We start from the raw sequence: 23,141 nt of genomic DNA on the forward strand, positions 1-23,141 counted from the left end.
TCAACTAGGCAACATAGACTTACCTATAGATTGAGAAAGAAGCAACTGATCTGATGAGGGAGGCCACTGCACCTACTTTTGCTGCTTCTACTGCCCCTTGAACTCTGTACTGTACCGTTTCTCCATAACCTTTGTAAGGCTGGTTATAAACAACAATCTTCCCTCTTGCTTCAGGGGCCCTTCTCTGCAGCTCCTCAAAAGAGGACACCACCAGGACTTCAGCTATAATTCCTAGAAAGAAAATTACAAGAACTTGACATGGTTTCCTACATTCAATTAATTTAGCACGCAGAAGAACATAAAATTGATATTCATTCAACAAACACCAGTGAATCACATATCCTAATGCAAAAGACCAAATCTGACCTCATAAATAACAATTTGAGTCTCTGTGAGAACAAATCCATTAATAAAAGACAGTTTTTATTCAAAAGACATAATAGATCAAAGAGGAGGGGAAGGAGATATAGGTTGCATTGTATATTAAGAATATAGATTTAGGAGGCACACATTTGATAACATGTCCAATATAGGGATCTGTTTTGCATAACTGAATATTTGTTCCAAAAGTTTTGTTTTTCTTTTTTTCCCCCATTGGAGAGGCAGAGGCAAGAGGAGAGAAATGTGTGTTAATTCAAAAAATAGATTTTTTAAAAAAGAATACATATCCAAGTGATGAAATATAGGAACCTTAAGGAGTTAGAATGGTGGGATGTATTTGAGCAAAAACCAATGGAAACAAAAACAGAAGCAAAAGTAATGAGAATATTCTATATAGTATTATGATTGTAAGAAAAAAGAGATGAGGAACTGAATCTCTCACAGTATCTTTGTAGAAAAGATACAGTGATATGAACGGGAATCAATGGTGTCAAATTCCCAGCCCCAAATTGACTTAGAAAGCTACAAATTATCATTATCTATGTTGTATTGTATTTTTATTTATTTTGTTAAGTATCTTCCAATTACATTTTGAGCTAATTACACTTTGAGCACTCCTTTTTTTCAGTCAAAGGACTTGACACCTTTAAAGTAGAGGAGAGGTCAGTTAGTTGAATTTTAAACTGAGTAATGGTTTAATATCAACTTAGGAAAGAGTTTCCTTTGAAATATCTTAGGGTATCTGTGCTGGACCCTAGACTGTTTAGCATTTTTAGCATTTTTATCACCAATCTGGATAAAAATATTGATTGCGAAATTTGACAAACATCAAAATTGCAGATGACACAAAACTAGGAGTGATCAATTGCACACTGAAGATATCAACATGCTAGTGTGAACTGGAATGACCTCCAGGAACTGATACAAAGTGAAAGGAGCAGAACCAGGAGAACATTGTACACAGAGACTGATACACTTTGGTACAATTGAATGTAATGCCTTTCTCTACTAGAAACAATGCAATGATCCAGGACAATCCTGAGAGACTTACAAGAAAGAACAATATCCACATTCAGAGAAAGAACTGTGGGAATAGAAACACAGAAGAAAAACAATTGCTTGATCACATGGGTCGATGGGGATATGATTGGGCATGTAGTCTCTAAACGATCACTCTAGTGCAATTATCAATAATATGGAAATAGGTCTTGAATCATGTAACCATGGGGAAATATTCTAAATTAATTATTTAAATGAGATTTTTCAACTAAAAAAAAGATTTCAACATGTTAGAGCATTGGGTCCAGTTTACTAAGATAAAATATAAAATAGACAAATGCAAAAAAATCTGACAATTAGACTAAAAATAAACACTTCCCAAAAGAAGATGGCAGAGATATGACAAGATAAGAATTCAATTAAAAATATTAGGATATCTTAGAGGACTCTCAACTCAGTATGAATCAGTGGTTTGATATGGCACCCAAAAAGTCAATGCACTCTTGGACTACATTAGAGAGGTAGGTAGACTCTAAGAGGTGTTACTTTTCCTGTCCTAGGCAGATGAAATCTAGAGAACTATGATCAGGTTTTAGCACTATATTTCATAAAGGACATCAATCTATTAGAAAGATACAGAAGAGAAACCTAAGGGTTTCAAATTCATGCCAGGAGACTCAGTTGAAAGTATTGCAGATAACTGGCCCAGAGGAGCTAAGACTCAAGAGGAACATAACCTTTTCCAAGAATCTGGAGAACTGTCTATGAAAGATGGACTAGATTTATTCTCTCCTAGGAAAGAAAAGAGTATAAATCATAAAGAGACAAATTTATGTTTGGTGTCAGGAATAATTTCTGAAAAATAAGTCAGCCCAAAGTATAGTGAACTATCTTGAAAAGCAGTGAAATCTTCCTCTTTGGAGGTCTTTGTGAAAAAGCTGGATAGTTTGAAAAGGGGCTCTTTTTTCAACTGAATTGGGTTAGATGTCTTCCAAGATCTCTTCCACATCTCAGGTTGTATGTTTCATACCCACCACTCACATAACACTATATGAGTTTCTGCCTTCATTGGGTTCACAGTATAATAAGAAGCTAAGATAAAAACTACAGATAACAATGATATACAATATTACCTGATAAGTACAGCCTGGCCTACTGGATAAACCCAGTCTCTGAGAAAGATCTAGATCCAATTCCTCCTTTACACATATATGCAGGCTATGTGGCATTGGACAGGTCACTTAACTTGAATCTCTTGAATGTTCTATGTAGCTCTCTAAGGTCATAATTTTCAAAAAATATGTTGACCTGCGCTAGTAGAGAGAGTTTCCTTATCTAGCGATTCCCTACATCAAAGAAATCACAGGTCCAGCCCCATCTCCTCTCTTACTGTATGATTAGTACGTGAAAATGATTATATCCTGAGAAATAATGAATATGAAGAATTCTGATAAATTTAGTAAGACCTATATGAACTAAAGCAAAACAAAAAATAAAGTAGAACTCCAAGATTTACCTGAAGGAAAACAACACTTATTTTGAAATTTTCAGTACTCTGATCAATGTAGTGGCTAATTATGACTCCAAACAACTCCAGAGGAAAAACACAATTCTTGGTTCTGGGCACAGAAGTAGTAAACTACAGGTACCTAACACTTCTTCGTGGTCAAAAGGTTGATTTGTTTTACTTTAACTGTCCTAAGGAAGTGGCAATAATTTTGGGAGAAAGTAATAATCCATTATATTTTTAATCTATTTTAGATATGCACAAAAAGTAATGAGTGTGTGATAAAAAAAGAAAAGGTATTTCAGACCAGTAGGAGTGAAGAAGTCAACAAAGGTTTCATAGACAAGATAGTGTTTGAACTACATTTTTAAAATGGTTAAGCCACTCATAGAATAGAGCTAGACCTAGAGTTTGGAGGTCCTGAGTTCACCTCTGGCCTCAGATATTTCCTAGCTGTGTGACCCCGAACAAGTTCCTTAACCCAATTGCATTACCTTTGGAAATGATAATTAGTATTTATTCCAAGACAGAAAGTAAGGGTTTAAAAAAAAAGGACTGGAATTCAATATGGGAAGAAAAGATTTTCTAAATACTGGTATCAATGGGCAAGTATTTATATACAGGTGATTACTTGAATTGGTCCAAGGACAAAGTAATTCAGCCAGATGAAACTTGGAGTAAATATCCTTAAATAATACAAAATTAAGGTGAAAAGGTACTATAATATCAGACTGGATTGGCTAAAACCTGACAAGAGCCTTTAAACTTTAGATCAAATGCATCTAGCAAATTGGGTCAATAAGATGATCCTTTTAAAACCATCTCCCAATCTTATAATGGTCATTTTTAGTCATTTGCCCAACTAGTCCTAAATCATAAAAAGAGAATAGGGTGGGAATAAGGAAAATAGAGTTGAAAAGTCACAGATTTAAAAGAATGACAGCAATTATTTACAAAGGAAAAAATGTTTTTAGTTCCTTTTGGGATTCCTGAAACACATATTTATCTTATCTTGGATATATTTTGATGTGTTGCTAAACAACCCACAGTGACATCACACCAAGGGACTGACAAAGTTTGGGAACAATGCCCTTGGAAGCCAATGCACCTCATAAATCCAGCTCTTAACAAATGGTTAACATAACCACTCCCAAAGGCCCACAAAGGAGTAGCCTTGTTTTCTTTCCTCCTTTGTTCAAAAGCTCTCAGGGAATGGAGAAACTTCTCATGTTTCTCACTTTACAGTATATGTCCTTTGTTCATTACCAAGTGCATCACTATTCTTCACATAAAAATACTTTGAAGACATTGTCTAAGTGTCCTATAATTCTGGAGCCTTACTTAAGCAAACACAGAGTGTTCTGCCATCTTCTCTCCTGACTAGTTTTTACTGAATTGGAAACCATGCTTAAGAGTGTCCAAGAAGTCATTCACAAGATTGCCAAAAGCCCAAAGACCCAATTTAGTCAAGTGGTAACAGTGACAAGTGAAAAATGTTCAACAATAAAGGCCAGCCACTGTGGCAAGAGAGAAATATGTATATAAAAGAAAGTCACAGTTGGCTGATTTTTTTTTATTTGTGGCTCCTAGGTAAACTGTGTAGTACTGTAATATGTCAGTAAAAATTGAAAGTAATAACAAATATTTGGCCAGCTGGCTTAAATCCCACAAGCTAAGGACCCGGGTTTTGATGAAAGTTTAACAGCCACCATAAAAAAGACAAATATCTTAAATATTACTTGGAAAATCCTTTTTAAATGAATTGCAGAACAACAATATAAGTGTAAAGAGTAATAAAATGAAACAAAACATTATTTAACTCTAATGACCAAACTTGGCCCTGGAGAAGAAATGAGTAAATGCTAGAACAATGACTCTAGACCTGAGATCAAATTTCACTTCTGGTGATGATAACTATATGATCTTAGACAAGTGACAACCTCCCTGGGGTTTGGTTTGCTCAGCTCCAATAGGAGGGGTTGGACTTGATTGCCTCTGATCACCTTTCCAGTTCCAAATCAATAATCCAAGATTAATGTCCTTTCACTGAAGAGTTGATGGAATATGAGTATGGAATGTTGCACAGGCTGTCAGGCATCATGGTAGCATTTACATAGCATTTTAAAATACTTACAAAACACTTGATAAATATCTCATTTTAAATAGGTGCTTTTATTATCTCTTTTTTAAATATAAGGAAACTGAGGCAGGCAAAGATGAATGACTTGCTCAGGGTCACAGAGCTAATAAGTGTATGAGGCTGGTTTTGAACTATGGTCTTCCTGCCTCTGGGGAAAGGCTCTATCTCTCTGTTACATGATCAATATGTTGCTTGGTTTTGCTTAGCTCTTTCTTTTTAATCTTTGTTATGAAGAAAAGCTTGCTGGCTAGGGTATATTTGAAGGGGAGGGCATATTTTGAAATGAACATAATATAAAAACAAAAGGCCCTTGAAAATCCTTGAATAAATGAAATATAAACAGTCAAGAATGCTTTATTTTAAGATAGGCACCAATCTACGGAAACCTTGGGGTCTGGCCCCTTTTCTTCCTTTCTCTCTACTCTATCTAGAGATATAAAATGCTGAATGCGTGATTTTAAAATTTCAATAACTGGCTACAAAACCACAAGCATATCTCTAACCATATCTCTAACCAAATTAAGAATTTACCTTATCTCAAAAAGTCAACAGGCAAATAATACTGACCCGGCAAATAATACTGACCCAGAAGAACAAAGAAAAATGAAAGGCAATCCATTTGCTTTTTTAAAAATATTAATCCAAAGGAGAAGCCATGGGAAAATTGGAACTCACTGCCTTTATCTGGGCAGATACTGAGATTCATAACTTTTTGGAATCAGAAGAACTACATTATAATTTAACTGAAGTTATTGTTGGCATATTAGGGGAAATTAGCTGATAAGTTACAGCTGTTTCTAATGAAGAACAGGTTTGACCATCCACCCAAAGAATGCCCTAGTGAGAGGATAACTTTGGTGTCTGGATATGGCCCTGGAAATGGAGCCAAATACCTGGAAAATTTCATAGTCCACTGTGAAATTAAAGTCATATTAAAGTAGTATTCTACTATGTTCAATATTTAAATGGATTCCTACAACCAACAAGAGAGTCATAGAGTCTGAGGTAACTGGAATACCTAACAGGCACCAAAACTGATAATTCAGCTAGACAAGAAATGTCCAGGTGTGCAAGCTGATAACTACAGGCTCCAAGAAAAAGTCCAATCTCTTTTACTGTCTTGAGATTTTATTGTATCAAATGCTGCTTTAAAAAAAAAAGTGAGCCATGGGATCGGGCTGAGGAAACAATTTCTCTAAAAAGAGATTTCATTTTCATCACTAGGGAAACACCTCTCCTACCCAGAACTATACTTAAAGGCAACCTGAATTATCTAGAACACTATGAAGAAGTAGACAGTAAGAAAAAAAAGAAGACAATGAAGAGCCATGATGGATGTTACAAAATCTACTAATTAAAGTTCCTTCAATAAAATTCCTAAAAGACCTTTAACAGCCACAAAATCAAGGAGTCAAAAGTCAGGGATTTTCAGCTCTATTCAAACCTATACTAGAATCCTTTTTAAAACCTGCCCAAAAAGTGGTTTCTGGCACTTCCCTTGAATATCTAAAGTAAAAGGGAACCTACATCCTGCTAAGACTGCCCAGTCCCCTTTGAGATTCTAATTGTTGGAAAATTTCTCCTTATGTCGATCAAAAATCACACTTTGGACAACTTCAAAATTGTTCCTAATTCTGCCCTCTAGAACCAAGCATAACATGTCTAATAAGCCCTCTTCTCTATGAAAGTACTTCAAATGTTTGAATGTGTGTGCTCTTAAGTCTTCATTTGACTAAAGTTATGCTATCCTTCTCCAATCTTTCTTTAAAATAAATTTAGTTTTTCTAGATTTCATGTCAATATAATTCATTGACATGTTTTCTGACATTCTGTAAACCATGTTCTCTCCCTCCCTTTTATCCTTCCCCATCTCCAAAAACACACGTATATGATAAAGATTGTACATATAACATATATTTCCATATTCATCATGTTGTAAAATAAGCAAAAGCAAAGTAAGCAATAGTTTCCACAAGACAAAAATTCATGGAGGAAATAAAGTAAAGAATGATGTGTTTCAATTTCATTTGGATTCCATGTGTTCCTTCTACAGCAATGGATATCCTTTTTTTTTTTATCAGAAGTGCCTTAGAATTGTCCTGGATTCTTACCTTGTTGATAATAGTTTAGTCATTCACTTTTGAGCCTCATATATTACTCTTGTTACTGTGTAAAGCATTCTCCTGGTTTTGCTAACTTCACTTTGCATCACTTCATATAAGTCTTTCCAGATATTTTTGTGATCATCTTATTTGTAATTTCTTATGACACAATGATATCTCATTAAAAGCATATAGCTCAACTTGTTCAGCTATTCCTCAATTAATAGATATCTCTTCAGTTTCCAGTTCTTGAACACCACAAAAAAGAGCTGCTATAAGTATTTTTGTATAGGTAAGTTCTTTTCCCCTATATTTAATCTCTTTGTAGTAGTGGCATTGCTGGGTCAAAGGGTATGCCCAGTTTGATGGTCCTCCAGGCTTGATTCCATATTGTTCTCCAGAATGGTTCCTTAGCCAGTCTTCAAGGAGCATGGCCTCTAGTTCCCTGGTTACCATCCTCTAAAGCTCTCCAATTTACTAACATCCTTCCTAAATTTCAGCACCTACAACTGAACTTGAGATGTTGTCTGACCTGAACTGAAACTAAAGTAGGACTGTCACCTCCCTCGTACTGGGAACAATGCCTCCTAATTTAATGATGCCAATGGTCACATCATTTTATTAGTTACTACATCAAACTATTGGTTCATAATAAACTTGCCATCCATTGAAATATCCAGTTCATTTTTCTCCCAGAAACAGCTATTTACTCAGGTTTCCTATCCTATACTTGAGGAGTTGGGTTTTTTTTTTAACCCCAATGGAATACTTTGGATTTATCCCTATTAAAATCCTGATATTCAAGACAACTCATCTGAACTTCTGTCCTCCTGACTCTGTAATCCAATTCTGAACTGTCCTCCCCAGTTTCATGTCATCTACAAATCTTATTTACATGTTAATTGAAGCCGTCACCCATGTCATTGATAAACACATCGAATAGAACAGAGCATGGGCAGCTCTCTGTGGCCCTCCACTACAAACCTACCTTCAAAATGACATCAATCTGTTAATGACTGAGTGCTCTTTGGGATCTGCCATCTGGTCATTTAAAAACCCATAGGATTGTATTATTATCTTGCCCACAAGAGCAACAGGAAAGACAGTGCATTGGTTTCTGAAGTTCAGGTAGGTGGTCTGGTGAATTTCCCAGTTTAACAATGTTTAAAAAGGAAAATAGTTTAATTTGGCATGATCTGTTTTTGATAAATCCATACTGGCTTGTAACCACTTCTTCCTCTTCTAAAATTACAAACAACAATTTTTTTAATAATACTTTCCAATTATTTCCCCAGAAATCCAACCAGAGCATACCGGCTTAGGGTTCATAGGCACCACCCTCTTATTTTCCTTTTTTTTTTAACTGAGATATTTCCCCTTCTCTAGTTTTATGTCAAATCTGGCTCTCCAAATCTAGGCTGGGTTGATGTCCCATAAACTACCCTGACAATTATCCTTTCTCTGATTTCTTTTAAATCCTCTCTCCCAAAATCCCAAGACAATGTCAAATTGCTTAGATTTCCTTTCCTTCTCTATCATAAAATTTAAGATGGGGTACAAACTCTCCTGAAAAATAATCATAATTTTTACCGTAGAAGGTAATGCTTCCTTGTTGTTCATATTTGTAGGCAAAATAGCTGTTTCCTTGTTACTTCAGCCTTTTGAAAAGTATAAGTATTATTTTTTTAAAATATTTACCTTCTGTCCTAGATTCAGTTGTAAGACAGAAAAGCATCAAGAAATGATTATCCATGAAAAGATATTTCAAATAACCTTCAATAAGAACTCTTTAAAAGCCCATCCTGCCTATATTTTAAGTAATGATGGAGAAATTCAAATTCCATTCTCAGACACTATTTCTTTTGTCTGTGTCCTATTATTTCATCAAGTCTCCTTCAAGATTCTTAGAATTTTGATCACTTCCTACTGACCCTTCTGGGAAGCTTAGTAATCTGGTTTCTAATCATAATAGTGTCTCACTAATGTCTAGAATTTCACAATTTACAAAGTTCTTTCACATAGGTGATCTCATTTTATTCTTATATAATAACCTCTTCAGGAAATACGATAGAAAACATTGAGGGAAGTATAATAGCAAACATTACTTCTAGCAATAACCTGAATTTTACTTTTTGCTCTCCTCTTTCTTCTCCTTCCATATGCTTATACCAAACTCTTAGCAGCTTAGAAACAGAGAGAATTCATAGATAATTCTGCTCCCAGATTACTTTAAAAATACCTATACTTTAAGGAACTAGTATGTTTTTTCTGAATCAGGAAAAAATAAAATTTAAGTTTCCTTCCTACCCTAGTGAAAGAAAAGTAATGTTTTCTGTGTTTACTATTTCCATTTTTAATATGAACAAAATGAAGAATGAAGAGCTCTTCTTTCCATATGTATTACTCAAAGTCAGCTTCAATTATCATTTGTTTTCCATTAGACTCCACAAGATTTTCTCTCATAAATCAGGGAGCTATTATCACATCAGGTCCCAATCTATTAATAGAGATGATAGGAAGGGTGCTTCTTCTTAAAACAACAGTAATCAGACCCTATGCCAGTAATGAAAAAGGGAGAGATAGTTAATCCTGAAAAGAAACTTGAATTATAGCTGAGACATTCAGGATAGGACACATGCTCTCTTAGACCATAATAAGAAGAGTAAAAAAGTCTCCAGGTTTCTTTCCCCACTCTATCCCCCATTCTATGTGCTCATAATTAACAAAATTCAAACGGAGTTGGAAAGGACCTCAGAGGACAACCAGGATGGGGAATGGGGAATATTAGATTTGATCAAAACAGTCTTTTGCCCAATGATCTTCAAGTAGAGCAAGGAGTGGACCACTATTTCCCTTCAAAAGCCCATCCTCAAATGAGAAACATTTAACAACTTCCAAATCCTCATCACTCCTCTTAGAGTGAGAAGAGTAGAGAAAGGGGCATAAGCATTTATTAAGCACCCTTTTGAGCCAGGCTCTGAGCTAAGCACTTTATAAATATCATATCAATTGATTCTCATAATAGTCCATAGAGGTAGATACTAATAAGACACCTAGGTCTTTGTCGTCTTCACACAATGGCAGTTGGCTAGCAATAGTAAGAGTCACAGCATTTTTAGGGTGAGTTCACACTCTTGTAGGTAGCTAGGTGGTGTGTAGCAGATAGAGTGCTGGGTCTGGAGTAAGGAGTAATTATCTTCCTGAGTTCAAATATGGCCTTAGATGCCTACTAGCTGTGGGACTTTTGGCGAGTCATTTAACCCTATTTGTCTCAGTTTCCTCATCTATAAAATGAGCTGGAGAAGGAAATGGCAAACCACTCCAGGATCTTTGCCAAGGAAACCCCAAATGGGATCACAAAGAGTTGGACATGATTGAAAAACAACTGAACAACAATTTAATCTTACTCAAATACACCTGATTGGAAGTGACACCTAGGTGGCAAAGTTGTCCTAAAGTCAGAAGAACCCGAGTTCAAATCCAGCCCCACAGAATCTCCCCACATGCCACTAAACCAGAAAGTTTATTGAATTAACTGGTAATAGCAGAAAGAATATTGGCTTTAGAGTCAAAAGAACCTCAGTTCACATCTCAGCTTTTAACTCACATTTCAAGTGCATGAGTAACCTTGGGAAAATCACTTAAACTCTTTCCTCATCCATAAAAAAAGCAGTTGGACTAGTGATCATTCAGGATCTATAATCCTAAGCCTTCAATTCTTTGTTATCATAGCTGCCTACAAGGGATCATCCTACCTTTCCTTGAAGCCTTTCTGAGGGAGGGCATTATATGTTTAGATAGTTTCTATTTTTACAATTTTTCTTACTTATAGTCTAAATTGCCCTCCTTTTAACTTTCATTCACTGTATGAGTTCTGTCCACCCTGGACAAGAACCCTTCTTCCAGACGACCACCTTTAAAGTACTTGAACACAGCAATCATGTTCCTATAAATCTTGCATTCTGTCTTCTCAGCAACCCCAATTCCTTCAGCTGATCTGATATGGCATAGCTGTCAGGTACTTAACCATTATGATTATACTTCCTTTGAATGTTCTGTAGTTTATTAATAGCTTTCTTAAGGATAGTGTCTAGACTTGAAAAACATATTCCAGATATGGTCAGATATAGAGTTATAAAATATTGGTGTTGGAAGGAATTTCAGAGATGGCCTATTTTCAAAATTGTTCATCCTTCATTTTCAAAGAGGACCAATGACATCATAAAATGATGTCTTGACTTGTGAGTTAGTTGGATTTAACTTAGGCGGAGTTGCACAAAGCAGTCAACCTCACTCTCTTCTTCATCAAAATCCAGTGGCAAGATAAATGTCATGATGACTGGTAATAACCTGGGATGACTGATAACTTTGATGTCTGACTAAGTTCTAAATACTCCTAATTCGCTGAACAATTTGAAACCTGTTGATTACCCTCAACCTCATTTAGTCCATCTGCCAAGACAATTTTACAAGAATGTGGTCACTGTGTATGCTACCGCTTTTTGGAACCACAGGTGAGAATTAGATGGAAGGTGGACAACAAAGATGGAAGAGCAGACCTAAAAAGCACTGAGCTTTGCTAGACCTCCTGGAATACACAATACACTCCAATTTTGAGAGTATGGTGTGGAAAATGGAAAAATTACCAAATATGGTGATAGAGAACCTGAGTTCCTGACAAGGTTCAGCAATTTATAACCCTAGTTTTAACCTTGGGCAAATTACTTAATCAGTCAACATCTCATTTATTCATTTGTAAAATTAGAGTTTGAAGTAGATCAAGAGTTCTTAATTTTTTTTTTTTTGCATTATGGATTCCTTTGCTAGTTTTGTGAAGCTCTCCACAAAAAAATGTCTTTTTTATTCAAAATTGAAGGAAATGTTAAATTTTGGTTAGAGGTCAGTCAAAATAAAGATGCAATTTTCTTCCTTCTCCACATTCAAAGATCCTCTGCAATCAGACCCCATTGGGAATCTGAGTACTGCAGGTTAAGAATCATTGAACTAGATAATCTCAAAGATCCCTTTCATCTCTAAATTGATGATTCTATGATAATACAATACCTTACTGAAACATAAGTGCTTCCTAAAACGTCTACAAGTAAAGGTCCATTTAGCCCTTGCTAACAAATTTGCTACTTCAAGAGATAATCCGTTTTATTTAGAAAGCATGCTAATGATGAAGCAGATTTTTCATATATTTAATTGAAATCTATCTTCCTGTAATGTTTATATCCACCTACTGAGTCCAAAGCAGAACAAGTCCAACTGCACTGACTAAGGAGATGTCTCTCATTCTTCTCTCCCTTAGGCAAAACTAATTCAGTTACTTCAACCAGTCTTAAGACAGGACCTCAAACAATAGCACCCACATTCCCCAATTATTCTGATCTGGGTGTACAACAGGCTGTCAATGTTATTCCTTTAAAAATGACAGGATTTTCCAAATATGGTCTGACAAGAAGAGATAACAGCAGGATTATCAAGGTAATTTAACCCTACTCTACAGACATTTATTAAACATCTACTAGACACAAAACAGTTCTGGCTCTGGGGAATGCATACAATTTAGATAAGATATGCTCCCAGCCCTTGTGGAATTCACAATATAATAGAGAATATGACATTATTACAGTATAAAATAATACATAATAATTGTTATTCAAGAGGTGAAAGAGAAAAATGTGAGAGCAGTTCTAGGTGGGTAAAACATGTTACTGACCAGGGAATCAGGGAAATCATCATAGAAAAGATGGCATTTGAAGTGGGTTTTAAAAGCTGGTTAGGAATTCAATAACAGACAGACAGACAGACAGACAGACAGATAGATAGATAGATTGATAGATAGTAAATATGATAATGAGGAAAAGAATCTTTTTTTCAAAAGATTTTATTTTCCCAATTCCATGTAACAATTTTCAACATATGTTTTCCAAAATTATAGATCCAAATTGTCTCCCTCCATTCCCCAACTCCCCCCTCTAAGAAATATTAAGCAATTTGATCTGGGTTTAACATGTATTATCATGAAAAACATATTTCCATAAGCAAATGTGAAAAATATATATTTTGATCTGCATTCTGACTCCAACATCTCTTTCTCTGGAGGTGGATAGCATTCTTTGTCATAAGTCTTTCAGAATTGTCCTGAATCATTGTATTGCTGGGAGTATCTAAGTCTTTCACAGTTGACTATTTCTGTTACTTTGAATAATGTTCTTCTGGTTCTACTTATTTTGCTTTGCATCAATTCATGTAGGTCTTTTCAGCTTTTTCTAAAGTCAATCAACTCATCATTTCTTATAGCACAATAGTATTCCATTACCATCATATACCACAATTTGTTCAGTCATTCTGCAATTGATGGATATCTCCTTGATTTACAATTCTTTGCCACCACAAAAAGAGCTGCTATGAATATTTTCTACAAGTAGGTCCTTTGTCCTTTTTTATAATCTCTTTGGGATTCATACCTAAAAGTGGTATTACATTATCAAAGGATATGCGAAGTTTTATATCCCTTTGGGTATAGTTCCAAACTGCCCTTCAGAATGATTGAATTACCTCCCAATAACATCAAAATGTATTCTTGTCCCAATTTTGCCACATTCCCTCTAACATTTACCATTTTCCTTTACTGCCATATTAGCCTCTCCAATAGGTGTAAGATGATACCTTAGGGTTTTAGTTTGCATTTCTCTAATCAAGAGGGATGTAGAATATTTTTTTCATTTGATTATTGATAGCTTTGATTTCTTCATCTGAAAACTAATTGTCCATATCCTTTGACCACTGGCCAGTTGTGTGATGATTGTATTCTTATAAACTTGACTTAGTTCTCCATAAATTTGAGGAATTAGACCTTTATCAGAAAGATTGGCTATAGATATTTCCCAGTTTGGATGTTTCCCATCTAATCTTGGTTAAATTGGTTTTGTTTGTTGTTTTTAAATTTAATATAATAAAAATTATTCATTTTTAATCTTGTAATGTTCTTTATCTCTTGTTTGGTCATAAATTATCTCCTTCTCCATAGATCTGCCAGGTAAACTATTCTATGTTCCCCTAATTTACTTATGGCATCACCTTTTATATCTAAATGAAAAGATTCTTATAGAAGGCAAGATGTTATCTGGCTTTGAATGGATACAGGAAAAACAGGGAAAAGAGGTGAGGAAGGAGAACATTCTAAGACATATGGGGCAACTGATAAAAATGCCCTGAGTTAGGAGATAGTGTGCCTTGTGCAAGAAATAGCAAGAAGGCCAGTTGCCATTAGATCATAGAGTATATGGAGACAAATACATTTTAGGGAGATAAGAAAGGCAAAAAGAAAGAATCAAGGATAGAGGAACAATCACTCTTGAACCCTAATATCACAGTTCCTGGACTGTTTAAAAGGGAGTTAGAAATGGCACTAAAGAAAACAAAGATAATCAGATTAGATCAAGTATATATAGACAAGATCTCAGCTGGAGCCGAGGTTGTTGACTAACTTGTATACAAGATATCTGCAGGAGAGGAAGATATCAAAGGTGTAGGGGGGAAAAACCCTCACAACTTGTGAAACCAGAAAAAAAAAGGTGACTGAAAAAAACACCACTAGTCTCTGTTCAATATACCTACTCTTCCATCTATATAAAATCTTTACTAGTGTCCTTGATGAAGGCATTGATAGAGAGCAAGAAAATTTTTATGTGACATTTAACAATGAATCATATCTTTATTATCTCACAATTAACTGAAAGATGTAGAGACCTATTGTGATTCTTGTTGGTGGATTACAAAAGGGCATTTGATTCTATAGAAGGAAACAAACCTTATAGGCTCTTTTACAGCAATGTGTTTCACAACCATATATCAAGATCATTCAGAACTTCATGGAAGTTGTAATAAAAGAAGTAAACCTGTTCAATGACACTCTCATTAAGTTATATGAGGAATAAGACAAGGCATATGATAAAGAGACTTGGGCTTACCAAAAGTATTCACTATTATGATGGAGGAGACCCAGAAAAGGATCGAGGTCAAGAAGAGATTGCTTATGAAATCTCTAGATTCTTCTAGATATTCCCTTTTGAAGGTGGCATTGTGTTGCATCAAACCTCAAAAAATGGCAGAGCATCTTGTAAGAGATACTTAATCACTCAGAGGAGTTTAGCCTTTCTTTCCATACCAGAAAGTCCAACTAGATGAAGAATGTCTGTTTTGAATGCCCAGATTGTGGCATATATTTAGATGGACACTATAGTTTGACCAACTATATGATTACATAAGACAGATAATATAGACGGATAATGAACAGGGTCCAGAGAGGAAGAGAGGAAACAAATGGGCAGGATTGTTTTCATTGTTCATATAGTGATCCCAAACTTCTCAGGATGGCAACGGTGCATCCTGTCAATACAAACATTTTCCTGGTATCACAATATGGCAGTGAGACATGGAACACCATTGCCTCTAAAGAACCTAAAATGAGTCATATAGAAGGTAATGAAGTGGTACAAAGTAGATAGGAGCAGGTTACAACATATATTATCAAGAAAGAATTCCAAGGAACATGTTAAAGATTCAACCGAGAAATTATATGACAGAAGGGAAGATAGGCTGGTGACAAAGCAAGAACAAAGGAACAGGAGACTTCCGGTGAAGATGGCGGCTTAGAGAAAGCTGAAGCTCAGATCTCCGGAAAACCCTTCCCGACCGATCTCAAACGATAAGCTCCTAAGGCGCCGAAACTCAAAACGATCAACAGCACAGACCCTGGGAACCCTCCTCCTGGACCTGGACCCGGTTCAAAAGGTACGGCTCCCCTTAAAAGCCAGAACCCGAGATCCCTCGGACCTCAGGGGTAGGAGCGCAGAGTCCAAGGCTCCCGGAAGCGGCAGCCGCTCCGGGCTCAGAGAGCAGAACCCTCAGGGCCTTCTACCCGAGTCCTTGGAGTCCGGGTGAAAGTTACTGCCTGGGGCTTCCGCTGCAGAGAGCTGGTCTAAACAACAGCAACCCTCAGGGCGGGCAAAACAGCCTCACGGGCTGGATCCTGCTTTCCAAGTCTCAGTGAAAGTCCTTGCACTCGGAGCTTGGGGAAGCTACAGCCCATCCCCCCGCAGGCCGACGAAACAGCCTCACGGCCAGCGATTCTGAAAGCAACTTCCGGAAATCGAGCCAGGGGGAGAGTGTGGCCTCGTGGTCCGACCCTTCCATTCCAGTTCCAGTGAGGCATATTCAGTTTAACCCAGGGAACGCTCATAGAACCAACATCTGCCCAGGACTAAAGCCTCTGATCACCAGACAAAGACAAGAAAAGCCAATCCTCCACGTTCAGAGATGACAAACTCCACAGAAGCACAGAAGCCCCAAAATACCAAGAAAAATAAGAAGAAAGGGGCGACTCTGGACACATTCTATGGAGCCAAAATACAAAATACAGAGCAGATAGAAGAAGATATACAAGAAAATTCTCCAAAATCTCCCAAAGGAAATAGAAACTCTCCACAAACCCATGAAGAATTTGAATCAGAAAGGACCAAAAAGATGGAAGCCCTCTGGGAGGAAAAGTGGGAAATGATGCAAAAGAAATTCACGCATCTACAAAACCAGTTTGACCAAACTGTAAAAGAAAACCAGGCTTTAAAGCAAGAACTAATAAAGCAAAGCCAAAACACCAAGAAATTAGAAGAGAACATAAAATATCTCACCGACAAGGTGATAGATCTGGAAAACAGGGGGAGAAGAGAAAATTTAAGAATAATTGGACTCCCAGAAAAGCCAGAAATAAACACCAAACTGGACATGGTGATACAAGATATAATCAAAGAAAATTGCCCAGAGATTCTAGAACAAGGGGGCAATACATCCACTGACAGAGCTCACAGAACACCTTCTACACTAAACCCCCAAAAGACAACTCCCAGGAATGTAATTGCCAAATTCCAAAGCTATCAAACAAAAGAAAAAATCCTACAGGAAGCCAGAAAAAGACAATTTAGATATAAAGGAATGCCAATCAGGGTCACACAAGACCTTGCAAGTTCTACGCTGAATGATCGTAAGGCATGGAACATGATCTTCAGAAAGGCAAGAGAGCTGGGTCTCCAACCAAGAATCAGCTACCCAGCAAAACTGACTATATACTTCCAAGGGAAAGTATGGGCATTCAACAAAATAGAAGACTTCCAACTTTTTGCAAAGAAAAGACCAGAGCTCTGTGGAAAGTTTGATACCGAAAATCAAAGAGCAAGGAATACCTGAAAAGGTAAATATTAAAGAAAGGGGAAAAATGTTATCTTCTTTTACTCAAACTCTCTTCTATAAGGACTACATTTATATCAACCTATGTATACTAATATGTGGGGAAAATGTAATGTATAAATAGGGGGTAAAGAAAGACCAAATAGAATAATGGTTCTCACACAAAGATTCACAGGGGAAGGGGAGGGGAAGAAAACTCCTATAAGAAGGAGAGGAAGAGGGGGGGGGGGTTTACTTAAACCTCAATCTCAGGGAAATCAACTCTGAGAGGGAAAAACATCCAGATCCATTGGGATCTTGAATTCGATCTTACCCAACAAGGGTAAGGAGAAGGGAAAACCAAGGGGGGGAGGGGGAGAGGGAGAACAAAAAGGGAGGGAAAGAGAGGGGGGAGGGGGAGGGAACAAAAGGGAGGGACTAAAAAGGGAAACATCAAGGGAGGGGACAAGGGGGACTGATTCAAAGTAAATCACTGGACTAAAAGGTAGAGCCGAAGAAGAAAAGGTTAGAATTAGGGAAGGCAATCAAAATGCCAGGGAGCCCACAAATGACAATCATAACTTTGAACGTGAATGGGATGAACTCACCCATAAAACGTAGACGAATAGCAGAATGGATTAGAATCCAAAACCCTACCATATGTTGTCTTCAAGAAACACACATGAGGCGGGTTGACACCCACAAGGTCAGAATTAAAGGATGGAGTAAGACCTTCTGGGCCTCAACTGATAGAAAGAAGGCAGGAGTGGTAATCATGATATCTGATAAAGCCAATGCAAAAATAGACCTGATCAAAAGGGATAGGGAAGGTAATTATATTTTGTTAAAAGGGACTCTAGACAATGAGGAAATATCATTAATCAACATGTATGCACCAAATAATATAGCACCCAAATTTCTAATGGAGAAACTAGGAGAATTGAAGGAAGAAATAGACAATAAAACCATACTAGTGGGAGACTTAAACCAACCATTATCAAATTTAGATAAATCAAATCAAAAAATAAATAAGAAAGAGGTAAAAGAAGTGAATGAAATCTTAGAAAAATTAGAATTAATAGACATATGGAGAAAAATAAATAGGGATAAAAAGGAATACACCTTCTTCTCAGCACCACATGGCACATTCACAAAAATTGACCATACATTAGGTCACAGAAACATAGCACACAAATGCAAAAAAGCAGAAATAATGAATGCAGCCTTCTCAGATCACAAGGCAATAAAAATAATGATTAGTAATGGTACATGGAAAACCAAATCTAAAACCAATTGGAAATTAAACAATATGATACTCCAAAACCGTTTAGCTAAAGAAGAAATCATAGAAACAATTAATAATTTCATCAAGGAAAATGACAATGGCGAAACATCCTTTCAAACCTTTTGGGATGCAGCCAAAGCGGTAATCAGAGGCAAATTCATATCCCTGAAAGCTCATATTAACAAACAAGGGAGAGCAGAGATCAATCAATTGGAAATGCAATTGAAAAAACTCGAAAGCGATCAAATTAAAAACCCCCAGCAGAAAACCAAATTAGAAATCCTAAAAATTAAGGGAGAAGTTAATAAAATCGAAAGTGATAGAACTATTGATTTAATAAATAAGACAAGAAGCTGGTACTTTGAAAAAACAAACAAAATAGACAAAGTACTGGTCAATCTAATTAAAAAAAGGAAGGAAGAAAAGCAAATTCACAGCATTAAAGATGAAAAGGGGGACAGCACCTCCAATGAGGAGGAAATTAAGGCAATCATTAGAAATTACTTTGCCCAATTATATGGCAATAAATACACCAATTTAGGAGAAATGGATGAATATATACAAAAATACAAACTGCCTAGACTAACAGAAGAGGAAATAGAATTCTTAAATAATCCCATATCAGAAATTGAAATCCATCAAGCCATCAAAGAACTTCCTAAGAAAAAGTCCCCAGGGCCTGATGGATTCACCTGTGAATTCTATCAAACATTCAGAGAACAGTTAACCCCAATACTATACAAACTATTTGACATAATAAGCAAAGAGGGAGTTCTACCAAACTCCTTTTATGACACAAACATGGTACTGATTCCAAAACCAGGCAGGTCAAAAACAGAGAAAGAAAACTATAGACCAATCTCCCTAATGAATATAGATGCAAAAATTTTAAATAGGATACTAGCAAAAAGACTCCAGCAAGTGATCAGAAAGATCATTCACCATGATCAAGTAGGATTCATACCAGGGATGCAGGGCTGGTTCAACATTAGGAAAACCATCCACATAATTGACCACATCAACAAGCAAACTAGCAAGAACCACATGATTATCTCAATAGATGCAGAAAAAGCCTTTGATAAAATACAACACCCATTCCTATTAAAAACACTAGAAAGCATAGGAATAGAAGGGTCATTCCTAAAAATAATAAACAGTATATATCTAAAACCAACAGCTAATATCATCTGCAATGGGGATAAACTAGATGCATTCCCAATAAGATCAGGAGTGAAACAAGGATGCCCATTATCACCTCTACTATTTGACATTGTACTAGAAACACTAGCAGTAGCAATTAGAGAAGATAAAGAAATTGAAGGTATCAGAATAGGCAAGGAGGAGACCAAGTTATCACTCTTTGCGGATGACATGATGGTCTACTTAAAGAATCCTAGAGATTCAACCAAAAAGCTAATTGAAATAATCAACAACTTTAACAAAGTTGCAGGATACAAAATAAACCCACATAAATCATCAGCTTTTCTATATATCTCCAACACAGCTCAGCAGCAAGAACTAGAAAGAGAAATCCCATTCAAAATCACCTTAGACAAAATAAAATACCTAGGAATCTATCTCCCAAGACAAACACAGGAACTATATGAACACAACTACAAAACACTCGCCACACAACTAAAACTAGACTTGAACAATTGGAAAAACATTAACTGCTCATGGATAGGACGAGCCAATATAATAAAAATGACCATCCTACCCAAACTTATTTATCTATTTAGTGCCATACCCATTGAACTACCAAAATACTTCTTCACTGATTTAGAAAAAACCATAACAAAGTTCATTTGGAAGAACAAAAGATCAAGGATATCCAGGGAAATAATGAAAAAAAACACATATGATGGGGGCCTTGCAGTCCCAGACCTCAAACTATATTACAAAGCAGCAGTCATCAAAACAATTTGGTACTGGCTAAGAAACAGAAAGGAAGATCAGTGGAATAGACTGGGGGAAAACGACCTCAGCAAGACAGTATACGATAAACCCAAAGATCCCAGCTTTTGGGACAAAAATCCACTATTCGATAAAAACTGCTGGGAAAATTGGAAGACAGTGTGGGAGAGACTAGGAATAGATCAACACCTCACACCCTACACCAAGATAAATTCAAAATGGGTGAGTGACTTAAACATAAAGAAGGAAACCATAAGTAAATTGGGTAAACACAGAATAGTATACATGTCAGACCTTTGGGAGGGGAAAGGCTTTAAAACCAAGCAAGATATAGAAAGAATCACAAAATGTAAAATAAATAATTTTGACTACATCAAACTAAAAAGCTTTTGTACAAACAAAACCAATATAACTAAAATCAGAAGGGAAACAACAAATTGGGAAAAAATCTTCATAGAAACCTCTGACAAAGGTTTAATTACTCATATTTATAATGAGCTAAATCAATTGTACAAAAAATCAAGCCATTCTCCAATTGATAAATGGGCAAGGGACATGGATAGGCAGTTCTCAGATAAAGAAATCAAAACTATTAACAAGCACATGAAGAAGTGTTCTACATCTCTTATAATCAGAGAGATGCAAATCAAAACAACTCTGAGGTATCACCTCACACCTAGCAGATTGGCTAACATAACAGCAAAGGAAAGTAATGAATGCTGGAGGGGATGTGGCAAAGTAGGGACATTAATTCATTGCTGGTGGAGTTGTGAACTGATCCAACCATTCTGGAGGGCAATTTGGAACTATGCCCAAAGGGCGACAAAAGAATATCTACCCTTTGACCCAGCCATAGCACTGCTGGGTCTGTACCCCAAAGAGATAATGGACAGAAAGACTTGTACAAAAATATTCATAGCTGCGCTCTTTGTGGTGGCCCAAAACTGGAAAACGAGGGGATGCCCATCAATTGGGGAATGGCTGAACAAACTGTGGTATATGTTGGTGATGGAATACTATTGTGCTCAAAGGAATAATAAAGTGGAGAAGTTCCATGGAGACTGGAACAACCTCCAGGAAGTGATGCAGAGCGAGAGGAGCAGAACCAGGAGAACATTGTACACAGAGACTAATACACTGTGGTATAATCGAACGTAATGGACTTCTCCATTAGGGGCGGTGTAATGTCCCTGAACAACTTTCAGGGATCCAGGAGAAAAAAAACACCATTCATAAGCAAAGGATAAACTATGGGAGTGGAAACACCGAGAAAAAGCAACTGCCTGAATACAGAGGTTGAGGGGACATGACAGAGGATAGACTTTAAATGAACACTCTAATGCAAATACTATCAACAAAGCAATGGGTTCAAATCAAGAAAACATCTAATGCCCAGTGGACTTACGCGTCGGCTATGGGGGGTGGGGGGGAGGAAAAGAAAATGATCTATGTCTTTAACGAATAATGCTTGGAAATGATCAAATAAAATATATTAAAATAAAAAAAAATAATTTCATCAAGGAAAATGACAATGGCGAAACATCCTTTCAAACCTTTTGGGATGCAGCCAAAGCGGTAATCAGAGGCAAATTCATATCCCTGAAAGCTTATATTAACAAACAAGGGAGAGCAGAGATCAATCAATTGGAAATGCAATTGAAAAAACTCGAAAGCGATCAAATTAAAAACCCCCAGCAGAAAACCAAATTAGAAATCCTAAAAATTAAGGGGGAAATTAATAAAATCGAAAGTGATAGAACTATTGATTTAATAAATAAGACAAGAAGCTGGTACTTTGAAAAAACAAACAAAATAGACAAGGTACTGGTCAATCTAATTAAAAAAAGGAAGGAAGAAAAGCAAATTCACAGCATTAAAGATGAAAAGGGGGACAGCACCTCCAATGAGGAGGAAATTAAGGCAATCATTAGAAATTACTTTGCCCAATTATATGGCAATAAATACACCAATTTAGGAGAAATGGATGAATATATACAAAAATACAAACTGCCTAGACTAACAGAAGAGGAAATAGAATTCTTAAATAATCCCATATCAGAAATTGAAATCCATCAAGCCATCAAAGAACTTCCTAAGAAAAAATCCCCAGGGCCTGATGGATTCACCTGTGAATTCTATCAAACATTCAGAGAACAGTTAATCCCAATACTATACAAACTATTTGACATAATAAGCAAAGAGGGAGTTCTACCAAACTCCTTTTACGACACAAACATGGTACTGATTCCAAAACCAGGCAGGTCAAAAACAGAGAAAGAAAACTATAGGCCAATCTCCCTAATGAATATAGATGCAAAAATCTTAAATAGGATACTAGCAAAAAGACTCCAGCAAGTGATCAGAAGGATCATTCACCATGATCAAGTAGGATTCATACCAGGGATGCAGGGCTGGTTCAACATTAGGAAAACCATCCACATAATTGACCACATCAACAAGCAAACTAGCAAGAACCACATGATTATCTCAATAGATGCAGAAAAAGCCTTTGATAAAATACAACACCCATTCCTATTAAAAACACTAGAAAGCATAGGAATAGAAGGGTCATTCCTAAAAATA

The 23,141-nt window shown here is 36.4% G+C and overlaps 1 protein-coding gene across 3 annotated transcripts in view; it reads right to left on the minus strand.

Annotated features, from left to right (window-relative positions):
• CPQ (carboxypeptidase Q) overlaps positions 1-23,141 on the minus strand; it is a 703,529-nt gene that overhangs the window by 508,386 nt on the left and 172,002 nt on the right. For all 3 annotated transcript variants that reach the window (XM_001379746.4, XM_007488142.3, XM_007488143.3), the window contains one exon: positions 24-231. In XM_001379746.4, coding sequence (XP_001379783.2) covers positions 24-231 — 208 coding nt within the window. The remainder of the gene's footprint in view (positions 1-23; positions 232-23,141) is intronic.

The sequence above is a fragment of the Monodelphis domestica genome, chromosome 3 (genome assembly GCF_027887165.1).
Source record: "Monodelphis domestica isolate mMonDom1 chromosome 3, mMonDom1.pri, whole genome shotgun sequence".
NCBI classification, from domain to species: Eukaryota; Metazoa; Chordata; class Mammalia; order Didelphimorphia; family Didelphidae; genus Monodelphis; species Monodelphis domestica.